Source organism: Triturus cristatus, chromosome 1_2, assembly GCF_964204655.1.
Source record: "Triturus cristatus chromosome 1_2, aTriCri1.1, whole genome shotgun sequence".
NCBI classification, from domain to species: Eukaryota; Metazoa; Chordata; class Amphibia; order Caudata; family Salamandridae; genus Triturus; species Triturus cristatus.
Genome location: NC_140580.1, coordinates 260,417,738 through 260,444,169, shown reverse-complemented (window position 1 = coordinate 260,444,169; position 26,432 = coordinate 260,417,738). Strand labels below are relative to the sequence as shown.

Genomic DNA, 26,432 nt, shown 5'->3' with positions numbered 1-26,432 from the left:
AGATATTCCCACTGCTGGTATCAATGCTCCAAAAATGTCACCCACTATTTCTGTCCAAGATTCTCTTTTACTACGTGCTAAATAACTACCTAAACTATGTACACCATCTTCTCCTCTATCCATATGAAAAATCTTCGGGAAAACCAGGCCTACATAACATGTGCCATACCAATGGTCTGGCAAACGATAATACGCCCTATTCCCACAAATGAAATATAACCCAAGAAAGACTGGGTCTTTTCCACCTTTAAATCCCCATCCACCCATGATTTGATATGTATCATGGCACTCACTATTGCCTACAAAATAATTATCATATGCAGTTGCATTCCTTCTAATACACAATTTCCCTTTCTGAGGCCAATCTAAAGCCATAGTTGGACTAGCTTCTCCTTTCAAGTGATTTTCCATTTCTACATCCCAGATTGTCTTTTCCACCTTTCCTTCTGAAGCCTTTCTTTGCATTTTCAGTCTCCTTTCTTCAACCATATCTAGAAATGTCTTTTCCTCTTTCTTTAAACTGCAAGTCAAATTGTTTTTAAATATATACTCTAATGTTAGTTCTTTAGTTTCTAAGAAAAATTCACCTAATACCTTTGCAGGTTTTACTTTGTTTAGCTTGTTAATTGATGGTACTTGTGAAAATATACTACCTACATCTGAAAAATAATATTCTAATTTCCCTGTTTGATAAAATAAACTAGCTATCACACTACATGTTATTCCATATGTTACTGGAAGGTGGTGATAAGTCACTCCCTCCGAAACAGAGGCAGGTAACTGCATACAAACGTAGCAGTCCCTTACATCCATTGTCTTTACATATTCATACAACAATTTTGAAAACACGTTATTAGTAAAATTGGTTATAGATCTATCTCTGTGTAAATAGTTTCTATTGGAGGGGGGTAGTCTATATTTGACCTTCGTGGATTTGAAATCTGCATTTGATATGGTGGACCGCAACCAGCTCTGGAACTTATTGCTAGATATGGGGGTTCCACCCTATCTATGCTACCAATTGAAGATTCTCCACGACGGGACATATGCTAGAGTCCGCTACAGAAAATTTGGTCAGCTAACCGGCCCTTTCCCAGTGGAGAAGGGTGTGCGCCAGGGCTGTGTCCTTGCCCCAACCCTGTTCTCACTTTTCATTAATGGCCTCATTGACGACCTTTTGGAAACTACAGACATTGACGCTCCAAAACTGGCTTCTCAAAGATATCCTGCACTCAAGTTTGCAGATGACACACTGCTGTTGTCAAAATCACCGATGGGCATGCAGCGGGTGTTGAACCAGTTTTCCAACTTCTGTAACAAAAAGAATTTGGTGATCAATATAGATAAAACAAAATATATGGCCTTTAATGTAAAACCCTCTAACTACCCTCATCCTAAGATGGAAGGTATCCCTTTGGATCGGGTCTCTACTTTTGAGTATCTAGGTCTGACCCTGAATGACAAAATGGGATGGTCCCCACAAAAGATCAAAGCAAATTTAAAACTTAATCAGGCTATAGGGGGCATCCTTAAAGTCTACAAAAAATGCCGCCTAAAAATCATAAGTGCCCCTCTTGAAATTTATTCTGTGCAATCCAGGTCCTCGACACTCTATGGAGCTGAATTATGGGGCCATACTTCTGTAAATGATTTGGTTAGTACCGAAAATAACTTTCTTAGGAAACTCTTAACTCTCCCAAACAACACGCCGCTTACACCTCTGAGGCTGGATTTAAATATTCGTCCGTTATCAGAGGTTGTTGCTACTAGGCCTGTGATGTATTGGAGGAGGATTTGGAGTACAACTGAGTTGGCATGCTATAGAGATGAACTGAAAGTAATCTTGGGCACCCTCGGAGCCGATAAGATTCCTTGGCTCCAGTATGTTCGGCAGACACTCAATCAGATTGGTCTTGCTCACCTCTGGGATAATCCTGAGGACTCAATTTTAGGCATCACCAAGAAATCTCTTGCCATAACATTTAAAGATTACTTTTTACTGAAAACTTATAGCTCGGCTAAACCATCAAGTCTGACTGACACTTTCCTTGACGTCAAATGTTTTTATGCCTTTGTGCCTGATCTTGACGTCATACAGCCTATCTTAGCAAAGAAGCTATATTTACAGTTCAGATACGGCACCCTGCCCCTATATTCATTTACTGATCGATGGGTGAGTGGGACACAGTATGTGTGCCCGGGCTGCTCAACCGAATTGGAAACCATGATTCATGTCGTGCTTTTTTGTCCTGCGTATGCTGGCATTCGGAAAAAATGGATTATACAGTTATGTTTAAATTTGGGCCTTAGGAGCTATCTTGATTTCTTTAGGATTTTGAGAAGCGACACAAACCCACTTATTGTGGTCTCAGTTTCAAAGTTCCTGTTTGCAATGTGGCTAATCCGTAGGAAATTACTAGCAAAAATTATCCACTGATATATTAGTATCACTATGGCTAGTTTTTCGTTAAACCACCTTGATTACTGATTCACCATTTTATTGTTTCTCTGTATTTTTTAAATTCTTAATTAATTGGAAATTATATTTATATGAAAATTGTGATTTTATGATTGTGCTTTTATGATTTTATCGAATCGCAATAAAGCTTTCTTGGTGTTGTTGTAAAAAAAAAAAAAAAAAATAGTTTCTATCTATTCTAGTTGGAATTACCTTTTGTATCTTTTCTATATTAGTTTTGTTTTCACTATGTCCTTCTATTGTATCTATAGTAACCTTAAATGAGATCGTCAGAGCAAGTATACTCCACAGAAGCATTAGTAATTAGTAATCCTGTACAACAACACATTTTACACCATCTACTCAAAAATATACATCTACTTTTTCTACTTTCTGTGTTTGCCATTTTGCTAAAATGAACAGTGTCTTTTGACTTAGCCTCTTCTACTTCACAACTAGTTTTCTAACCCAAGGCTCTAAGCACCTACTTGGTTCTATCAGTCTTTGTCGTTCCGTAATTTTATTGTCTTTCCATCAGTAATTGTCTTTTCATATTCAGTTTGGCATTTCATCATTTTTCACTTTTCCTTCGAGATCCGAATACAGAATGTCCTGAACATCCGCTTCTTCTCCAATATCGGACAAGATAACTCTCAGGATTTCCGATTCTTCGTCATCCTCAACCACTTCTGGTACAACCACCTCTGGATTTCCTTGGCTATCCGCCTCTTCTTTTATTTCAGACAGGGCCACATACGTCCATTCTGGTGATTTATACTTCTGGTTAGGTTTTCTTGTTCTGTTGCTTTCTTTATTTGTTTCTTCGTCTTTTGATTTCTCCTGACTTGTCACTTCATTCACCTGTTCAGCCCTTGGTGAATTTACTCGTGTCAGTCGATATCTTAATTACTTTATTTTATTTGGCCAAACATCATCCTTTGCAACTCTTTTCAATTTACTTCCTTTATCGTTCTTTTCAGTTCTTCAAGCTCTCTTTCTTAGAACTCGACCTTCAGGTACTTCATCTTCACTTTCCTCTGACTCTGCTTCAACTTGCTTTTTACTCTCGACAGTCTCCTTTTCCACCACTTCCCTTGTTTTCCCTACTTCTGTCCCTCCTCGAATCTCCGGCACGCAATCTTCCTGCTGACTACTTGTCCCTGTTTCTATCTGAATGTTGGATTTCCCTACACCTCCTCTGGGGTCTTCCGCAGTAATCTTTCCCTCTCTCTCTGTATCTGGCACCTGTCCATCTAAATGTGTTATTTCAGGTGAAATTTCCCTCAATCTTTCATCTGGGATTTCTCTTTCATTAATTTCTTTTATTGTCTCTTCACTGTCTTTTCTTTTGTTCTTTCCTTGTTTTTTCTTAGAGCATTGCGCTCCTTGTTCAGTCTCAGAATCTGAGCTGGTATCAGATATCTGTAATCTTCTCCTCAGGGAAATACTTCTGGGAACAAATGTTAAACTTTGTTCTGTTTCCCCCCTTTCGGGGTTTTCTTCTGTTTTTGACTCTTCATTATCCGATTCAGTACTGGATTCTGATTCATCAAAATACTCCTTTTCTGTGCTGTCCACTGGATTTAGAATTCTCAATGTATGACTTGCATGGATCCAGTTCTTCAGTCCAGCACACTTTACAGCTGTTGTTGTGGTCAGGATAACTTGTCTTGGTTTTCCCCACCTTGGAACCAAACAGTTTCTTCTTCTGTGTACTTTTATCCTTACCCAGTCCCCTGGGCTCAGATCATGGGCTTGCTTCTTTTCAAGGGTGATGGCATCCGCTCCAACCTGATGAAACACAGAATGAGCTGCGTCAGCCAGGCTTTTACAGTATTCCAACACCATGTCATCAGTTATAGTCATCAGCTTGTTGACTGGTATATACACGTGCCACATGGCCCGTCCCATGATAATTTCATGGGGGCTTAACCCTGTAGTTCTGTCTGGAATTGATCTAATAGTCATGAGTACCAGAGGCAAGACATCAGGCCATTTCACATGTGTGGCTAAACACATTTTCCCTATCCTGTTTTTGATAGTACCATTCATCTGTTCCACTACACCAGAAGCTTCTGGTCGGTAGGCACAATGTAATTTTTGCTGTACATTCAATGCTTCACATATCAATTTTATGATCTCATTATGGAAATGTCCTCCTCGGTCAGATTCAATAGTCACTGGGAACCCAAATCTAGGGATAAATTCCCTCAAAAGTAATTTCGCCACTGTCATCCCATCATTTCTTCTTGTTGGAAATGCCTCTACCCATCTAGAAAACAGACAGACCATAACCAAAACATACCTCAACCTGGTACAGGGAGACATCTCAATGAAATCCACTTGCATTCTGGTAAAAGGCCCTCCTTCTCGTCCTATTGTTCCTAGACTTACTACTGTTTTTCTTCCCGGATTGTATTGCTGACATATTAGGCATCTCTGACAATCAATCAATCAATCAATCAATCAAAGACATTTATAGAGCGCACTACATACCCGTAGGGTCTCAAGGCGCTGGGGGTGGGGGGGTGCCGCTACTGCTCGAACAGCCAGGTCTTCAGCTTCTTCCTGAAGGAGAGGTGGTCTTGGGTCAGGCGCAGGTCGGTCGGGAGGGAGTTCCAGGTCTTGGCGGCCAGGTAGGAGAAGGACCTTCCTCCTGTAGTCGCCCTTCGGATGCGGGGGACGGCGGCGAGGGCGTGTTTGGCTGATCGGAGGTGGCGTTTGGGAGCGTAGAAGTTGATTCGGCTGTTGAGGTAGCTCGGGCCTTGGTCGTGTAGGGCTTTGTGTGCGTGGGTGAGGAGGCGGAAGGTGATTCTTTTGTTGACGGGGAGCCAGTGCAGGTCTCTCAGATGTCCGGAGATGTGGCTGGTTCGTGGGATGTCGAGGATGAGTCTGGCTGAGGCGTTCTGGATCCGCTGGAGTCTCTTCTGGAGCTTGGCGGTGGTACCGGCGTAGAGGGCGTTGCCGTAGTCCAGTCGGCTGGTGACGAGGGCCTGGGTGACGGTCTTCCTGGTCTCGGTGGGGATCCACCAGAAGATCTTCCGTAGCATGCGTAGGATGTTGAAGCACGCCGAGGAGACGTTGTTGACTTGCCTGGTCATGGAGAGGGAGGAGTCCAGGATGAAGCCCAGGTTGCGTGCATGGTCTGTCGGTTTGGGTGCGGTGCCCAGGGCGGGAGGCCACCAGGAGTCGTCCCAGGCGGAGGGGGAGGAGCCCAGGATGAGGACCTCCGTCTTGTCCGAGTTCAGTTTCAGGCGGCTGGTCGTCATCCACTCGGCTACCTCTTTCATCCCTTCGTGCAGGTTGGCTCTGGCGGCGGCGGGGTCGTTGGTCAGGGAGAGGATCAGCTGGGTGTCGTCGGCGTAGGAGATTATGTTGAGGTTGTGTTGGCGTGCGATGGCCGCGAGGGGGCTCATGTAGACGTTGAAGAGGGTGGGGCTCAGTGAGGATCCTTGAGGGACGCCGCAGATGACTTCGGTGGCCTCTGACTTGTACGGTGGTAGACGGACTCTCTGTGTTCTTCCGTCGAGGAAGGAGATGATCCATTCCAGCGCCTTGTCCTGGATTCCGACGTTGCTGAGGCGCTGTACTAGGGTGCGGTGGCAGACAGTGTCGAATGCTGCGGAGAGGTCTAGGAGGATGAGGGCCGCTGTTTCTCCGTTGTCCATCAGGGCTCGAATGTCATCGGTGGCGGCGATGAGGGCGGTCTCGGTGCTGTGATTGGCTCGGAAGCCGGACTGTGAGGGGTCGAGGGATCCATTCGTCTCGAGGAAGGCGGCCATCTGCTTGTTGACGGTCTTCTCGATGACTTTGGCTGGGAACGGGAGGAGCGAGATGGGGCGGTAGTTCTTGAGTTCGGTGGGGTCCGCTGTGGGTTTCTTGAGTAGAGCGCTGAGTTCGGCGTGCTTCCAGCTCTCAGGGAAGGTGGCGGTGTCGAAGGATGTGTTGATGATGTCTCGCAGGTGGGGTGCGATGACAGCGTCAGCCTTGTTGAAGACGTGGTGAGGGCAGGGGTCGGTCGGTGACCCGGAGTGGATGGAGTTCATCGTGCGGATGGTGTCTTCGGTGCTGATCGGGGTCCAGGCGTGGAGGGTGGTGGTGAGGGGTGGTTGTTCGGGCTTGGTGTGCGATGGTTGGTTGTTGAAGCTGTTGTGTATGTCAGCGATCTTGTTGTGGAAGTATGAAGCGAGGGAGTTGCAGAGGTCTTGCGATGGGGTGATGTCGTTGTTTCCTGCGCTGGGGTTGGATAGCTCTTTCACGATGTTGAAGAGTTCCTTGTAGTTGTGTGCGTTGTTGTCCAGCCGGTCCTTGAAAGCAGTTTTCTTGGCGGCGCGGATCAGCTGGTGGTGCTTCCGGGTGGCCAGCTTGAAGGTGGTTCTGTTGTCCGGTGTAGGATCCCTTCTCCAGACTTTCTCGAGGGCTCGGCAGTTCTTCTTGGAGCTCTTGAGTTCGTCGGTGAACCACGGGGCTTTCTTGCTGCCGGGTCTGCTGGGCGGGGTCCTCAGCGGGGCGAGTTCGTCCGCGCAGTTGCTGATCCACTTCGTGAGGTTGTCGGCGGCCTGGCTGGGGTTCGCTGAGCTGGCAGGAGGGTGCTGGCTCAGGGAGGTGGCGAGCTGGTCTGCTGTGATCTTGTTCCAGCTTCTGCGGGCGGCCTGTTGCTGGTGGTGGTGGGTCGTCGTTCTCTTGAAGGTGAAGTGGACACAGCTGTGGTCCATCCGTTGTAGCTCTGTGGCGTGGCTGAAGTCTATGTCTGTGCAGGACGAGAAGACTGCGTCGAGTGTGTGTCCGGCGAGGTGGGTGGGGGTGGACACCAGCTGCTTGAGTCCAAGATTGGCGAGGTTGTCGAGCAGGGTGCTGGTGTTGCGGTCGTTGTTCTTCTCCAGGTGGAAGTTGAGGTCCCCCAGGAGGATGTAGTCGGCGGAGGGGAGGGCATGCGGGCTGACGAAGTCGGCGATGTCCTCGCTGAATTGTGTGCGTGGTCCCGGGGGTCGGTAGATCAGGGTGCCTCTGAGGGTGGTGTTCGGGTCGGTGTGGATCTGGAAATGCAGGTGTTCGGCAGTGGTCAGGGTGTCGTCGGTGCTGGTCGTGATGCGGATGGTGTTCCTGTGGATGATGGCGATGCCTCCTCCCATCTGGTTGGCGTTGCGGTCCCTCCGGACGATCTTGTAGCCCTCCGGGATAGCGATGGCGATGTCGGGAGCTGAAGAGGCGTTCATCCAGGTCTCTGTGAGGAAGGCAACGTCAGGGGCTGTGGCGTCTAGGAGGTTCCAGAGTTCGATGGCGTGTCTGTGGACGGAGCGGGTGTTGAGCAGGATGCACTTGAGGTGGGTGCTGCTGGTGTTCGACTTGGCGGCTGCTGGTGCGAGGCAGGTCCGGATGCAGGTGAATTTGCAGGCGTGGCAGCTGAAAGGTCCGTGGGTGCGTCGTGGTGTAGCTTGATGGCCATCTGGGAGTCGGCCGGTGTTGAGTGCGTTGAGGGTGGCGGCGGAGTACGTCTGGCGGGTCGGCCGGGGTCTTCGAGGTCCAGGGGTCCTGGCACTGGGCGCGGTCCAGGCGCGGACGGGCGTAGACGGGCTTGACTTTGGCGCGCCTTCGGCGCACAATCGGCGCGCCCGCTGCGCGTTCGCCCGGTCGCCATATAAGGCGAAGTGCGCGGGTGGGCGGAGCAGCTGGGAGGCGGGAGCGGGGAGGGAACAGAAGGAAAAAAGGGGCGGGGTCAGCGGTGGTGGCGGGAAGCGGGGAGCGGGGAGGGAAGACGGAGGGCGGCGAGGTAGGCGGGCAACCAGGAAGGAAAACGCTGACACTGGCACACAACAACAATAAAAATACAGCAGGCACAAATGGAGAACAGTACGTTAACACGGGCACAAAGAAAATACTAACAGGCACAAATGACGGCAAAAACAAAAACCAAAACAATCAACAGCGGAGTCAGCCGGCAGCCGGCAGCGAGGCAGGCAGCGAGGCAGAGGGCAAGGCAATGGGCACACGCAGCAGCTGGTGGCCGTGCGGCGCGGGGGTGTCCCACAAGTGACAAAGACTCTCTGCTACCAATCTGTATTTTGCATTATACCAGGTTTGTTTAAATGTCCTGATCATGGCATCTCTCCCTATGTGTCCCTGACCATGATACATCCGTGCCATGGCAGACATCATGCTATCAGGCATAACTGGTCTTCCATCCCGATAGACCCACACCTGATCTTTCTCTCTGGGTGCACATCCTGCTTTTACCCACTGCTTCATTTCCTCTTCTCCTGCCTCTTCCTGCAATTGTCTTACTTCTTCCCATGTTCCCACAGTGTTAGTAAACATCAAAGAGTAAGAAATCACTTCTCTTTCCTTAGCCCGATTAATGGAATTCTGATTTTGTGCACAATATTGTGCCATGTCATTTGCATATTTGTTTCCAGTGGCAATATAATCACCACTTTGACTATGGGCTGCACACTTCACAACAGCCAATTGTCTAGGCAGCTGTATCACCTCAAGCAATTTTCCAACCACTTCAGCATTCTTAATGGGAGTTCCACTCGATGTTAAAAATCCTCTCTGAAGCCAAATTTGACCGAAGTCGTGTACGACTCCGAAGCCATACTGGCTATCAGTTATCACAGTCACTCTCACACTTTTCCCAATTTTGCATGCTCTCGTTAAAGCAACGAGTTCAGCAACTTGGGCCGATTTAACTCCTTTCAGATAAGATGCTTCCATCACTGCTGCAACCGTGCATACTGCATAAGCTGCGCTTAACACTCCATCATCTGTTCGCAATCAAGACCCATCTACAAACATGACGAAATCACTCTCTGATAAAGGTACATCTTTTACGTCAGGTCGTGGTTTTGTACAAAAATCAAGTACATCCAAACAATCATGATCTGCTTCATCTCTGACTTCCACATTCTCAGCATCAGGCAACAATGTTGAAGGATTCACATTCAAACATCTCACAAGGCTTACATTCGTTGCACCTAGTATGACTTTCTCATACTTAGTCAGCCGACTGTGGGTCATATACTGAGTGCGACTCCTTGTTAAAAGGATTGCCACATCATGAGGTACAAACACTTTCACAGGATGTCCCATCACAATTCCTGTACTCTGTTCCAAACTACGACATGTAGCAGCTACTGCTTTCAAACACCCAGGTAAGGCTACAGCTACTGGGTCCAGCATTGATGAAAAATATGCAATTGGTCTCCTCAGTTTTCCATGCTTCTGTATTAGAACAGAGAGTGCACACCCATTCCTCTCACTGCAATACAACTCAAACTCTTTCTCATAATCAGGCATACCTAATGCAGGTGCTTCACACAATCCATCTCTCAATCGTTTAAAAGCTGCCAATTCCTCCTTGTACCAATCAATAGGGTCTCTCACGTCACTTCTTGTCAGTCGTACCAAAGGTTTTGCAATCAATTATAAGTTGCTAACCCACTGACGACAATATCCAACCATTCTAAGAAACATCCTCACCTCTCTTGGGGTCATGGGTACTCTCATTCCTTTTATGATCCTGATTCTGTCTATTGTTATCTTTCTCAGTCCTTTTTCAATGTTGTGTCCTAAATACTGTACTTCTTTCTTGCAAAACTGTCATTTTGATGGTGACACTTTAAGTCCTCCATCTGCTAAATGATTCAATAAGGCTATAGTGTCTAGCTCACAAGCTTCACGGGTTTTCGACGCCACAAGAAGGTCGTCGATGTACTGAACTAACACTGAATTTTCGGGCATTTCTAAGCTTTCCAAAGACTTCTTCAATAGCTGATTAAATATTGAGGGGCTTTCTGTATACCCTTGTGGAATTCGGCACCACGCCAAAATACGCTCGCTGAAACGAAACGCCAAAATTTGCTGGCTGTCATGGTGCAACGGGATGGAAGAGAAAGCGTGACACAAATCAATCACTGTATACCATTCTGCATCATGAGGAATCTGATATAAAATCACAGATGGATTTGGTACAATGGGACAGCATGAAACAACAATCTTGTTTATCTTTCTCAGATCTTGTACTATCCTGAACTTCCCATTAGGCTTTTTCAGTCCCATGATTGGTGAATTACATGGACTACTCATTATTTCTCTCAAAATACCTTGTTTTATCATGTTCTCAATCACAGGAGTCACTCCTTCAATTATTTCAGGTGTCAGTTTATATTGAGGGACATTTGCATAACTTACTCCTTCTTTTACTGTTATTTTTACTGGATCTATATTTCTCATTAATCCCACATCTTCTCCTGTGAAATCCCAAACTTCTGCTTTTACAGACTGTTTCAATCCTTTAGGTAATTCGTCAGGATTAAATACAGCATAGGCTTCAGCAACCTCCTTCTCCCCGTTTGCCATTGTCATTTTATACAACACATCTTCATCTGGTGTCTCAAATGCTATTCCATCCGGGGTACAAAATATAGTGCAATTCATCTTACACAACAAATCCCTACCTAATAAATTCACAGGACTGGTATCGCACACAACAAATCGGTGCATTTCAGAAAATTTCCCTATGCTAACTTTCACTGGCTCTCTAAGGTAAGTTTTAATCTGTCTGTTGGATACACCAACTACTTGGATCGTTTCATCCGAGAGAGGAAGATTTTTAACATCAGCTGATCTAACAGTTGATCGAGTAGCACCAGTATCGACTAAGAAAGTAATATTTTCATTATTAACCTTTCCATCTACAAATGGGCCTGACTGGTCTACTTCTAGAGTTGCGCCAAGTACGCACTCTTCTTCCTCCCTTCGGCACCGTCAATAACCCTCTTCTGAATCACTCTCATCGCATTGTAGCCAATACTGCGAAACAGCGCTAGCATGCGGCAGCTTATTTACCTGTTCTTCATTGTAGAATCCAGTTTTGTGACTACATTTCTGAGAGTTTTTGCTCTGTGGTAAAGGTGGTTTTGGCACCTGATCCTGTTGTGTTACAACCTGCTGCTGTCGCTGCAGTTGTCCACTCACCTCATTCTGCACCTGTGGATTCATTTATATTGTTAGTACTTGGGGGAAATTTACACTCGGATTTCCAATGCCCTATTCTGCCGCAATTATGACATGGGAATTTCTTTTTAGCTTCCTCTATATTAAAATTTCCTTTACCTTTCCCAGGAATGAACTTTTGTCTTGGTCTAGTATTTGCTTGTTCCACTAACTGTGCTTCCTGCCAGTCTGCCACCTTGACCTGTGCCCACATAGCCTTTTCTTTTAATTTTCGCTGTTTTGGTTCAATCTCATCACTAAAATATTTGGCATGTCTCAATACTTCATCTATTTTCTTATTTTGCCAATCTACGGAATGTTGTTTTATCATCTCACTAATTTCTGGACGTAGACCATATACAAATCTGTATACAAAATGACTCAAATCTTTTTCACTCAGATTCTCATCTCCACTAAACTGTTTAAAAGCCAAAATCAGCATTTCATAATATGCATGCACTGACTCTTTACTTTCCTGATGTGTTCTGTCAATTTTCACCCAATCTGTCTCTTTAGGTGGAACCTTGTTTTTCAGAAAGACAATAACCTGTTCGTATTTCTTCATTACCTCTGGGTCTGGAGCCCCTGTTTTTGGATCCCTAGGGTATTCCTGAGTTGACCAATTGATCATAAGCTTGCATTCTGTCCATAAATCTGCTGGTACTATTATGTCAAACAGACTATTCAGGTCAATCCATAATACTTTAGACAATTTCACAAATCTGTCTACCTGCCTATACCACTCGACAGTCTTTTCGCGTAGTCAAGGGAAATCATTTGTAAAAGACAATATATCCTGTCTTGTCCATGGAACATGCACATGTCCTCCTCCTGGAATTTCTCTCATAGGGCATTCTGTTACTATCTTTTCCTTTTCTCTTACCTGGAATGCTGAAAATGTTTTATCTGAGGCATCATCTCGTTTTCGATACCATCTGCTTCTCCATTTATCCACATCTCCCCATTTTCTCAATAATATAATTATTTCCTTGATCTAACCTATCCGTCCTGTGGTGTTCAAATTTTCAATATCTTTTTCAGTGAAATCTATTCGATATGGTTTTTGTAAAGCCTTTACCTTCTCAATATCTATACCCATTTCATTTGCAACTTCTTCTAATCGTTCATGCAGATTTTTCGCTCTCCATGTCACACTTTTGCATAAAAATAGTAATTCCTCATCCTGGTAAGTTTTTTATTTCTCTGTGGGGATAGTTCCTACTATTAACTCCTCAAGTACCATTCGTAATTTGGCCACATCTATTGATTGGGATTCTTTGTCTTTTCTCTGTAAGCTTCTCAACCATTCACTTAATTCTTCCGTAGATGGACCTACTGGTTTTTCTACATTACCTCGTTCTTAATCCTTTTGTTTCTCTAATATTGACTCCACTGTCATTGTATGTCTTTCTTTCAAGTTTGGGCCTATAAATGGGTTACTCGAAACATTTGGTTCGATCATACTCATTGTCTGTCTCCAGGGAATTTCATGTTGGCTCAGTTTTGACTGCTCAGCCTGTTTATTGCTTTTATAAGGAACCGTTAAACAATGTTCGCTATCTTTCTGTTTATCAAAAATAGGCATCACTGGACCTATCGTCACTGGAACTGTTACGGCTTCCGAATTTTTAGTCAATTCTCTTATCTTTTCAGTTAATTCTAAAGTTGTCTTTGCTAATTCTGCTGAATTTTCACCATTTATTTTATTTTCTGACTCCCTCTCTGCCTCTCTAATGGAATTATTTCCCTCTAAATCTCGGGACACTGGTTCTGTCTTAATGATTCGCAAAGTTTCTTTCATTGGGGCACTTGGTATTAAGATTTCTGGTTCTGGTCAATACGGAGGTGGATTTTTATAAAACATGTCATCAAGAACATCATCCTCTGATTCATTCACTCCATACCCTCTCGATTCCACATTATGTCTTTTTTCTGTACATTTTCTTCCTTCATTTTCTTCTGTAGTTCTTATAGGAAACAATCCTTCAGTCATACACGCATTCCGCCACCTTCTCATTCGATCATCATGATTCTCATGTCCATATGATCTACCAAACATATACCTATACCTTCCGCCACTCCTCTGTCTCTCTCGGTCATGCAACTCCTCTTCCCATTCGGTCAATGCTTCTAATTGTGTTGGTCTAGGTCTCGGCTCTAAATTCATCCTTTTCTCTCTTAGATTTCTCAGAACAGCTAAATTAAAAGAACCATGCTCTGGAAAAGCCAAAACTCCGTCATTCCTAGTATACTTTACCGAATTGTCTAACCACATACAAGTGTGATACCCATATTTCGCAACCATAAAGGATGCAGGGGTTTTCGGTGGAGGAAGTAATTGTCCTTCCCTTGTCACAATCGGTTTGTCCTTTTTAAACCACTTCTTAATTCTCCCAAACCAGGACTTTTTCTCTTTTACTGGTGGATCGTAATACATTTTCTCTGTCTTTTCGTGTATTACTAGTCTCTCTTCTCAACTGTACCGCTTATTCTGACCAATCGTAGCGCGACTCACACTAACGCACCAATCCGGAGCGTCTATGTCACTTTTACAATTCTCCAATCCCAGCGCGACTCACACTAACGCACTAATCAGAAGCGTTTATGTCACCCTGTGATTCTCCACTCCTTGCGCGACTCACACTAACGCACCAATCGGGAGCATTTACGCTTCTAACTGACTAGCCAATCTCAGCGCAGTCTTTCTGACGTCAGCAGCCGCTGCCGCAGCTCCTGCTCCTGTCTACCCCTCCTTTCCAAAAATCACTCGGTAAGTCTTGTTTCAAATTTACAAATCTGTTAGTAACAACACAAAAACACCACCATTGTCCGCTTCGCTTACCAAGGAATAGCAAAAGACCTTTCTCTCAAGAATTCCGTCCTTCCCGAGAGCAGTGCTTACCTCTGCCCTACTACGGAATCGTTACTTCCGTTGATAAAGTAGCACATCCCTCTACCTTATCCTTCTAGCAAGCATTAGCTAACTGTTTCTCCAGAATTAAGACACTTGGTTGGAGACCCAATGCTCCTGAGAAATAAAACCAGAGTTTCGCAATTAACCCGAATGCCTTTTCATTCACGCCCTTTCACACGGAAAATGTAATACATTCGCACAGAATTCTGTCTTTCCCGAGAACAGCGAACAGTCTGTCCTACTAAAGAATTATGACATACGTTAATAAAGTAGCACTTCCCTCTACTTTATCCTTCTAACAAGCTTAGAGAATACCTGCTACCTTTCCAGTGATAAGCGTTATCAGAGTACCTTCTGGCCTCCTGGTACCTAAGACCAAAATTTCACAGGTAACCTTCGCTATCATACACACTTCTCTCATGCAGAAAAAATGTTTCTAGTGGCAACACACGATGATGCTACCGAATCGAACCCAGACAATGCGTCGTGCAACTTCAATCGTTACACGTTTCCCCTGTGTACCTACAGGGCAACAACAATTCTGTCTTTCCCGAGAGCAGCGCTTACCTCTGCCCTACTACGGAACCGTTACAAACTTCCGACTTCCTACATCCCAGAAGCCATGCAAACAACATAGAACTCAACGCGACTCAACATAGAGTGTTAATACATAAATCAATACCAATCAATAAACAATAATCATTAAGCAATGTACAAGCAATAATCACCAAACCAAAACAATAAAAACCATCATCCTGCTACCGGAAAAACTGATGCAGCGTGGAATGTCAAATCCTCCCTTCATTACAGACCAAACATCACACTAGCACTTACACTCAATGCATTCATTGGTGGGGCCCATAACACCAACACTCATACTAACCTGATCTGCTCTTATGGGAGGGATACGTTTCCAATCGCTGACATGAAAGGAATACCTATTCACCTGAAGAACCTAATTTACATGAATATACATTGAATACTTTTATTAAACTTAGAATCTCGAGATATTCCTTCCATTTAATCGATGGATCAAATTAGTTGTTGTGATAATTAGTGATTATATTCTTCAACTTTTATATTCCATCTCAATCAAATCTCTTAAATAAACAGCCCAACACATTTGTCTGTAGATTAATGCGTTTATCTAATTAATTGCAAAATTTAATAATTCATTAGTTCAAACACAGAACATAATATTTACCAAATCTGGCTATTAGTCATCCTCTAAATCAATCAAGTCGTGATAATCTTTATTTCATCAAAGTCAGGCAACGATTCAGTCTGTCAAAGATTCGGGAAAACAGCTGTCCAGCAGTGTCACCGTCCTCTCCGTCAGCATAACGTCAGGAAATCAGGAAAGATCCACGTCAACTCACTATTCTACCAACTTTTCTAATGAAATTAACGTCAAAATGTAACAAAAATCAGTTTTAGGCAGTCTTGATTGGCTGGTTTGGGGTCATTCGGTAAAGTACTCACATAGACTATTGAGTTAGGTCATCACACTTGCTGGTTCCGGTTTTAAAGACAGTTCTTTGTTTAGTGAACTTGGCGTGACCTTGATGGGTACATCATGCATGGGTCAGGACGAGGCCATTGTTGCTTGCGGTGGCGCAGGCGCACTTCACCAGAAACCTTGTGAAACGGTAGTAGTCACGTCGGGTGTCTCGGTCAGCCATCTTTGTTTAGGTCCAAATGGGTAACTTAAGCGAAACAAACACAAATCATAATTAAAACATGGAAATAGCTAATAAAATGTTAATCCCTCACTAATTCCCCTATGTGTATGTAATTATCTAGCATAATAGCGACATTCAAAGCGTTTATATTCACCCAGTGATGTCATCTGGTGCGACTTACAATGACATCACAAAAGCAACATATGTCATGCAATATTCTAATTTTCTAGCATTAGTATGCGTACGTATATTAGTTTACAAATTTTATTAGTCATGCAGAATGCGAATCCCACGTGTAATTCTTACATTAGCAAGGTTGATTAATTACCACTCCACACACGTTAATATTATTATAATTAATAGATTATTCTAATTAGTATGAACATGCAGGAATGGGGGGGTATACAACATTTTATATTACCCGCTCCATCAGTGTAGAGTCAAAGAGAAGTGGAGAAGAGTCTTCTCCTTATCGGAAAACGACCCTCACACACCCAGCCAGCTAGGTGTCTTGCTTCATCATCGGGTCTGCTCCTTATCGGGTCGGCGCTGCAATACCCGATCGGCACCCGAAGTGGGGCCTTCCTGGCGGAGATCTTTATTCCTTATGCCGGAGGGTGAAGTGCGTGTGAGGGCCCTAGGTCAGTGTAGGTGATAGTGGTGTGTAAGAAGTGGGTTAAAATAGGGGAGGTGGTCCACTCAAGATAATTTTAATGAAATGTAGCCCCTACCCTAATTAAAAGTAAAATGGTGCATGTTTTAACTCTAAGGATGTGAAATATATGCGCTTTGTTAAAAAGGTCAACATGTTTCTTGCCCCTTAATCTATCAGATGGCAATTTGTCAGGACCAGTTAGGATCTACCTACACTTATTGGTGGTGGTCAACAATGGTGTGAAGTGAGAAATTGACCACCCTTACAGCACCCAAATAAGTGGTACCTGTAGATCTAAAAACACAACCTGTAATTAAAACAAAATAACAAAATTAATGATTCATGTCACGAAAGTCAGGTAAAAAGGTAGACGCATACACCACAAGTATTCATGGTGCAGTTCAGGCATGCTACAAATAGGTGGATAGTGGCATGCATGATGTGGGCACTTGATGGTGGCTAGCAATAATAGGAACTAGTCAAGAACGCTATGTAGCAGAGAAGAGAACTGAATGATAAAACTCACCCCATTAGGGTCAATAATGTGTGGCATCAGTACCGGCTCGTGTAGACACTAAAATGTAGTGTCCTGGTTGGTAAAATAAAAGAGAAGATAAAGGAGAGAGCATGAGCAAGGAATCCTTGGTGCAAAGGTCAACAGGATCGGAGCACAGACCGAGTGGAAAGGCCGCCAACAAAGCCGACCAGTACGTCACACTCCGAACAGTCAGGCCAGAACCCCAAATGGAATCAAGGCCCTTTATTGATATGTGTTTGTGGGAGGCTGTGCATCACTAAGGAACCCAATCAGGGAGCCGGGTAGCTCACCCGACACCCACAGTCGTGAATGCAGGGTAGTATCCCGCAACCGCGATGGGACTCAACCCAGCAACAACAACCATCCCAGCAACTCACAAAAATACAGACCCCGTAGCACGGAGGTGTAGACACAGGCATACCAAACAGCGGTCACTGGTGCCAGTTGCACCATGACCGACTAACAGCCGGGTCCAGCCCGTGGTCAATGGGTACCATGGGGCCAGTGTTAAGCCCGCCGCGCAGCCGGGCTAGACTCAACCATGCGGGAGGGTGGTGACAACAAGCGGGGCCCAAGCCCGAGCATTCGGGGAGCGAAGCGGCAATCACAGGCACAAACATCAGGTTACTTACAGTTCCTCTGGAACGAATAGGCGGTTGTCCTACCCTTACAGAGCCGGTCCGGGCAGTGGCACTCACAGAGGAAAACCAGCTAAAAACCCACGCGCGGTCCAGAGGGGGCGGTACCTCCACTGAGTCCTTGGGACGCTATGTAAAAGTAACTAGACCGTCAACCTGATCATGGGCGCCATGTTGGAACGCCTAAACACACCATGAGTAACCAGACCCAGGTTGAAGCAGCCCGGGGATACCCTGACAGTAGTGAGCTGCATGTGATTAGTTAAATTTGGTACATCCATATCATCAAGCGTTGTGAAGGTAACGTGACGAAATTGTCGTAACGGGATGTTGGTATGTTTGTAATATTAATTATTGGCGCCTAAACAACAGTGTGTAATCAGACCCAGATCGTGGCAGCCCGGGTATATCCTAATAGTGGCGGGCTGCTAGTGATTAATTAAAAATTGGTACATCCATATCATCAAGCGTTGTGTGGGCAACGTGACGAATATGTTGTAATGGGATGTAGGCATGTTCGTAATGTTAATTAATGGCGGTAAGGACAAGGCGACTGGTAGATATGTCGCAGGGGGAAGCAATGGTGTATAAAGGATGCCAAACGTGTGCACCTGCACATATTCATGTGGTCTCAAATATTTTAGATGCAAATAGTTGTTGTACAAGGGGTGAGGGGTATTTAAAAAAAATATTATTGACCACGGGCTGGACCCGGCTGTTAGTCGGTCATGGTGCAACTGGCACCCATGACCGCTGTTTGGTGTACCGTGTCTACACCTCCGTGCTACGGGGTCTGTATTTTTGTGAGTTGCTGGGACGGTTGTTGTTGCTGGGTTGATTCCCATCGCGGTTGCGGGATACTACCCTGCATTCACGACTGTGGGTGTCGGGGAGCTACCCGGCTCCCTGATTGGGTTCCTTAGCAGTGCACAGCCTCCCACAAACACATATCAATAAAAGGCCTTGATTCCATTTGGGGTTTTGGCCTGACTATTCGGAGTGTGACGTACTGGTCGGCTTTGTTGGCGGCCTTTCTACTCGGTCTGTGCTCCGATCCTGTTGACCTTTGCACCAAGGATTCCTTGCTCATGCTCTCTCCTTTATCTTCTCTTTTATTTTACCAACCAGGACACTACATATTAGTGTCTACACGAGCCGGTACTGATGCCTCACATTATTGACCCTAATGGAGTGAGTTTTATCATTCAGTTCTCTTCTCTGCTACATAGCGTTCTTTACTAGTTCCTATTATTGCTAGCCACCATCAAGTGCCCACATCACGCATGCCACTATCCACCTATTTGTAGCATGCCTGAACTGCACCATGAATACTTGTGGTGTATGCGTCTACCTTTTTACCTGACTTTCGTGACATGAATCATTAATGTTGTTATTTTGTTTTAATTACAGGTTGTGTTTTTAGATCTACAGGTACCACTTATTTGGGTGCTGTAAGGGTGGTCAATTTCTCACTTCACACCATTGTTGACCACCACCAATAATTGCAGGTATATCCTAACTGGTCCTGAAGAATTGCCATCTAATAGATTAAGGGGCAAGAAACATGTTGACCTTTTTAACAAAGCGCATATATTTCACATCCTTAGAGTGAAAACACGCGCCCTTTAACTTTTAATTCGGGTAGGGGCCACGTTTCATTAAAATTATCTTGAGTGGACCACCTCCCCTAGTTTAACCCACTTCTTACACACCACTATCACCTACACTGACCTAGGGCCCTCACACGCACTTCACCCTCCGGCATAAGGAATAAAGATCTCCGCCAGGAAGGCCCCACTTCGGGTGCCGATGGGTATTGCAGCACCGACCTGATAAGGAGCAGGCCCGATGATGAAGCAAGACACCTAGCTGGCTGGGTGTGTGAGGGTCTTTTTCCGATAAGGAGAAGACTCTTCTCCACGTCTCTTTGACTCTACACCACCATGTGGAGCCATTGAACATATTCAACCTTTAGTTTTTAGTACTTAGGAACTGCATACCATCATTGTAGAGCTTCACCCTAGCAGGAATGTCTGGGCAACATAACCCCACTTTGCTTATGACATCACCTTACACAGGTACTTAGCATTACACATGTGACTTTCAATCCCTCTGAAAGAAATAACATTAGTAAATGCACTATGGGTGCAATTACACCTCTTCATCTCCAGGGAATGCCCTTCTCCAGACATCCCCAGCTCAGTCCTTCATCCCCTGGTACACTTCTCACTCCTCTTCCAGCTGTAGAACCAAAGTTCCAGCCCAGAAAGAGTTAGCATGCTGACTGAGCCCTCAAGGGGTTATTCCTTTCAAATCCCCATGAAACTTAGGGGGGACAACCATTTTCGGGCTGGGGGAGACTGTGTTGCTCCTGCAGCTTCCCTGGCACCATTCCAGCAAATGGGGTGGCCCCTCTCCACTGGGGGCCACCAAAACGCCCCAAACAGTAGGTTTCCCCATGCCTTGCAAGGCGTTATAGGGCGCACCGTGTTCCTTGCCGTGAATATTCTATTAGTGGCTCCCCCGCTGCGTAGGGGAGAGCCGCGATTGTGCTGCCGGCGGCTTCGTCACCTCTTCAGCTGTAGGGGGGGCCTGGTCCAACCCGGACCCCCAGGTAAGGGTTGGCGACCCGGGGAGCCCACCCCCGGCTGATTCTCGCTTCAGGGAGGCCCGGTCCCACCCGGGCCCTCCTGTATCACCAGGCTGAAGGGCAGCCCGGGGAGCCCACTGCCGGCTGCTCCTGCCATCTCCCTGCTCGGTCCGCACCTCCGTGTGCGGCCGCAGGAGCCGGCGCATCCATTCTGGTCTGCCCGTTCCGGCAGGCAGATGCAGAGACCTCCTTGGCCTCGCCGGACCTCGGGGGAGTGCGACGGCACTCCCCCTCGTCCTTCCCGCACTTTGGGTCCCGGGACCCTCATCTCACCTGCGCACGGAGCGCAGCGGCTCTCCCCGTCTTTGCTTTTTCGGCGGGGGCCAGGGTGGGATCCTGGCACCCCGCAGCAGAACATCTTCACGGGGATTGAGACGGCGCTCCCCGGCCTCATGTTCGGCGGGGGCCAGGGTGGGCTCCTGGCACCCCGCGAGGAAACCTTCACGGGGTGCATGACAGCGCACCCCGACTTTACTTCTCTGGGGGGCAGCCCGCGGGACATGACCCACCCCAGGGGCACATCATGGACTGGCGGTGGAGCCCCACGCGCTTCGTCGTTGGTCCTTCTAGAGGTCTACGGTCGCCTAACTTCTGGGGGGGCGTATCTCGGCCCCCAAGCGGCCGATTTTGGTGATCTTGGCCTCTTCTTGCTCCTGGTGACGCACCCCAGCCCCTGGGAGCACTTTCCTTCGCCCTCCTGGTCACACGGAGGGTGGATTCAGCAGGGAGATGTCTTCACTAGCTCCCTGCGCCAGCCTTTCGCCTGGCTCTCCTCCTGGGCCTCTCTTCTCCCTGCGCAGAGGCCCCTGGCGCTTTTCAGGATCCTGGGACAGTCAGGGGGTTCCTCCTTCCAACTGCCCATTGCGCCAGGCTCCAGCACCTTCTGCCTCTGCAGACCACACCCCAGAGAGAGCTCCTCTTCCTGTGCAAGTTCTTTAAAGAGGTTGGGGAGGGCGCTGGCAGGAAGTCTCTGTTCGCCCTATCATACGGCGACACATGACTTCTCTGCCCCTGCTCCCTCCTTTCTACCCAGGCCTCTGGGTTTGTTCAAAATGGCGTTGTCCAGGGGTCACCTGTCACATGGTCTCTGAGAGCCCCTTCCCCCCAGTGCTGCCTTCGCCCGGGTGCAGGTTGGTACCTGGCACGCAGTGACAGCTGCTGATGGATTAGCCTGAAGCTCCACCCATCTTCTCTCCGTGGAGGGAAGGTCATCAATCCAGGTTGCTGGGGTCAGCCCCCAGCCAGGCCCTGGTTAGAAGCTGACTCAGAGAAATATAACATTTCTGGATGACCCAAAAGCAGTACAAATATGACTTTGGACTCTGCAGAATACTTCTTCTCACACCCGTTACAGTGGACTTTAGTGCGTTTTGGGAATTTGTAGGCCTTAGGAAAGTAAAACTAGCCCTTGTGCTACCTATCCCCATAAGATAATAATGGAATAAACACTGTAAAGCTCACTTCCCTTCCCTGGCATGTTTCTTCCCACTGTATAAAGCCTATTCCATGTCACCACCCAATTCTGCATAAGTGCTGCCACACCAATCTATCTGCACCTGCTCCTTGGTTGCGCATGCCAGGAATCTCCCCTGCGTAGCCCCTACACGTGTGCACACGCATGTACACATGTGTCTGCATGTAACCAGCCCCATGCCCCCTACTCCAGTCAAGCTAGGGGGACACCAGTAAAATCCACATGCAGTCTTTTTCACCATGAGTTCACTGGGGGTGAGTCACAAATTATGAGGCTCTCCCCCTTTAAAAGCTCAACAAATAAGTGCTCAAAAAGCGAAAAATCCGGGCAGCTCAGAGTGTCAGAACCACTTTCTAACACTGCCCCCATTTTATTTCTTTTATTTAATGCGTTTTTATATAGCGCAAACGTTACCCGAAGGTGTCAGAGCGCTTTACAATAGGACCAGTTACATCACATAAGGACTTCAGAGTACATGAGTTACATAACAGATAAAAACAGAAAAACACTAAATTCACATAAGAATGGTAGTAAGTACAAAAGTCTACTACAGATACTAGTGGTTAGAGTTACATATATGCAAGTTGCAGATTCACTCAAGGAAAAGATGCAAACAGAAAGACTCTAAATTCACATAAGAATGGTAGTAAGTACAAAAGTCTACTACAGATACTAGTGGTTAGAGTTACATATAAACAAGTTGCACATCCGGTGCTGACTGCCGACGTTAACTGCGTTTGAAGCAGAGGTGCTGCGGTAATGAAGTGGATGCGAGTGCGGCAGTAATCATTGAAAGCGGTCTCATTTTTGCTGCGATTGCTCAGAGGATGGACACAATTTGAGTCAGGCCATGACGGCTCGTTCCCTCACTATTCCACGCCACGTCTTTGGGATTTCCCTAACACAGCGTAATGGCTATGGACATTAAGCCACAAGAGTTCAGGCTGCCCCACGTATCTTTTCCATCCTTGGTTGTGGAGCGCCTGTTACTGTGACCTTGGAAGCTGCTTCAAAAGTTTTATTGAAAGATTTAGATTTCTTGTTTGAGATTGTAGTTCCAGCTGATTTATGGACTGAGTGTAAAATCACTGTTGATTGGCCTAAAGAAGAGTATCCTAGAGACGTGAAAACAGGTGCACCTTCAGATGAGGTGATGAAAAAATATAATGAAGTAATTACTTTTCTGAAAGGTAAGATTTCCCCAAAAGAAACAGATTGGGTTAAAATTGACTGGACAACACAGGAACCCAAAGAATCGGTACATGCCCATTATGAAAGGTTGCTACAGGTGTTTAAACAGTATAGTGGTTTTCAAAGCATAGGTGACAAAGATATGGGACATTTTGTATATAGGTTTGTTTTTGGATTAAAACTTGAAAGTAGTAACATCATTCAGCAACATTTGATTTGTTGGCAGAGTAAAAACAGTTGATGAGATTCTGAGATATGCTAAATATTGTAGTGACGATATTGAATCAAGGCATAAAAAGTTGAAAGAGAAAATGATGTGGGCATAGGTGAAAGTGGCAGAACAGAAAGATGGAAATAATGGTTCTCAAACAGATTTTCAAATGAAAGGACAAAATCAAAATGGTCAGGTATCGAATGGAGGTAGAGGTAGAGGTAAAATGAATAAAGAACAAATGAAAAAGAAATATCCTTGGCATGCGTGCGGAAAGGGAATGAGTGTAGATCTTTACTGAAAAATAATGGAATGAATCAAAATTTCAATCCGCAGATGCAGAATGAGGTGGTTGTGAATCAACAACAGCAGCAGGTAGTTACACCACAGACACAACAAGTACAGGTGCCTCTAGCTCCTATGCCAAATAATGTGAATGCTCAAGTACAGAGATACAGTGCGAATACTGGATTTTATGCAGGTGAACAAGTTGGTAAGAATCAAAATGAACAAGTGGTTTCACAATATTTGTTGCACTGTTCAAGAAGTAATTCAGACTCATCTTGTTGATGGAAAAGTGGAAGGTAATTACGTTACATTCCTTGTGGACACTGGTGCTACCCATTCTACTGTGAGTGCAGCAGAAATTCCAAAACTTCCTCTCTCGGGAGAAACTATCCAAGTTGTGGGAGTTTCAAATAAATATATTAAGACTCCAATAACAAGACCAATAGAAGTTCATATTGGAAAATTCAGAGACATGCATTGGTTTGTGGTATGCGATACAAGTCCGGTGAACCTTTTAGGAAGGGACTTGTTGTGCAAAATGAATTGCACCATCTATTGTACGCCAGATGGTATTGCTTTCCAAACACAGATGAGGATGTTGCTTTTTAAATGATGTTTGCGAAGCAAGGGACAGAGTGAATTAATTGTATTCACTGCTTACAGAAAAAGATTTACCTGCAGAGTTGAGAAATACAATAAGATCTGATGTATGGGATTTTACAGCAAAGGACATTGGTTTGATGATGGGTGTGGATCCTGTTAAAGTTTCAGTTAAACCAGGTGCAATATATTCAAACACACCTCAGTACAGGATGAGTCCTGAGATCACAGCAGGAATGATTCTTGTAATTGATCAAATCATTGAGCAAGGTATTTTGAAAGAAATACTAAGTAGTCCTTGTAACTCACCTATTATGGGAATTAAGAAACCAAGTGGTAAATACAGAATAGTACACGATTTGAGGAAAATTAATAAGATTGTGGTACCCTGTTGTCTAATAGTGCCAAACCCAGCAGAGATTCTTTATCAAATTCCTTGTGATACAGAATGGTACACAGTAATTGATCTGTGTCAAGCATTTTTCTCGATACCCTTACATCCGGATAGCCAATATTTATTTGCATTCCAGTTCGGAGACCGTGTCTTGGCATGGTGCCGAGTTCCTCAAGGGTATACAGAGAGTCCTTTGATTTTTAATCATATTTTGAAAAAGTGTTCAGAGTCATTGATCATGCCAGAAATTATAGAGTTAGTGCAGTATATTAATGACCTGCTTGTGGCATCAAAAACAAGAGAGGCCTGTGTGACAGATACCATTGCCCTACTGAATCATTTGGCAGAAGATGAGCATAAGGTATCACCAGCAAAATTACAGTTATGTCAAAAAGAGTTACAATATTTGCGACACAAAATTGAGAAAGGAGTTAGAAAAGTGACACAAGACCGAATCAATGTGATTTTGCAAATCAGTCCTCCTACGACTCAAAAGGAAATCCAAATGTTTCTGGGAATGGTTGGATACTGCTGACAATGGATCAGTGGGTTTTCACTGATTGCAAAACCTTTACAGAGGTTGACGCATAAAGATGTGGTTGATCTGATTGAGTTGGATGAAGAGAGTATGAAAGCTTTTCAATTGCGAGATAGTCTTTGCCGGGCACCTGCATTGGGAATGCCAGATTATACGAAGGATTTTGCATTGTTCTGTTGTGAAAGAGATGGGTGTGCAGTTTCAGTCTTAACACAAAAACATGGAATGGCACGACGTCCAGTGGCTTATTTTTCTGCTACTTTGGATTCAGTGGCAGCAGCATTACTAGGCTGTTTAAAAGCAGTGGCTGCTACTTGTGTGAGTCTTGAGCAGAGTGAAGCAATTGTTATGGGACATTCAGTGAAAGTGTATGTGCCACACTCTGTTGAGATTCTTTTAACCAGAACTCAAACTCAACATTTTATTTATTTATTTTTTATTTTGAAGGTTTTATATAGCGCGAACATGACCCTTGCGGGTATCAGAGTGCTTTATAAGTGAGGTAGTTAAACAAAGGATACAATGTACAAAATAAACATAGTATTTCGAAATAGAGTCTTATGTTCCAGCTGGTTGTTCAAAGAGACCGCTTCAGTGTTCAGGTAAATTTCGACATGAGAAGAGATTTGACTTCTTTTTTGAAGTAGGCAGTTGAGGGGTTAAGTCTGGTTTCAGGGGGTAGTGTATTCCAAATCCTTGGAGCAATACCAGAGAAAGCGCGGTTATGTGTTTTCTTCTTGGCAAATCTTTGAGGCTTTAGTAGAAGGTTGCTGGCGCTCCTGGATGATCTGTTTCCACACGAAAGCTCCAATTTCTGGGCCAGATACCTCGGGGTGTTGTGATGTATGGCTTTATGCGTCATGCAGGCGATTTTTAATTGAATTCTTGCCTCGAAGGGTAGCCAATTGAGCGCTCTGAAGTCAGGGGAGATGTGGCTATTTCTTTTCGAGCCTGTGATGAGCCTGCCGCTGAGTTGAGTGATGCTCTTAGGGGGGCAGTTGTAGATCTAGGGAGTCCACAGAGAGTTGCACTGCCATAGTCTAGTCTGGGAATTACTAGAGCTTGGACTGCCAGCTTGAAGTCATTTACTGGGAGGAAGGGTTTTAATTTTCTCAGAGTGCTCATCTGGAAGTTTGCTCCTTTTGCTGCGGCACTGCTGTGTTTTTGCATGTTTAGGTTACTGTCCAGAGTTACTCCCAGAGATTTT

At 45.3% G+C, this 26,432-nt stretch overlaps 1 protein-coding gene across 3 annotated transcripts in view; it reads right to left on the bottom strand.

The window, feature by feature from the left end:
• ARL6 (ARF like GTPase 6) overlaps positions 1 to 26,432 on the bottom strand; it is a 955,202-nt gene that overhangs the window by 891,507 nt on the left and 37,263 nt on the right. The window contains exon 2 of one of the 3 annotated variants that reach the window (XM_085603576.1): positions 11,306 to 11,446. The exons of the other annotated variants lie outside the window; for them this stretch is intronic. Coding sequence (XP_085459702.1) covers positions 11,306 to 11,446 — 141 coding nt within the window. The remainder of the gene's footprint in view (positions 1 to 11,305; positions 11,447 to 26,432) is intronic. 3 annotated transcript variants of the gene reach the window in all.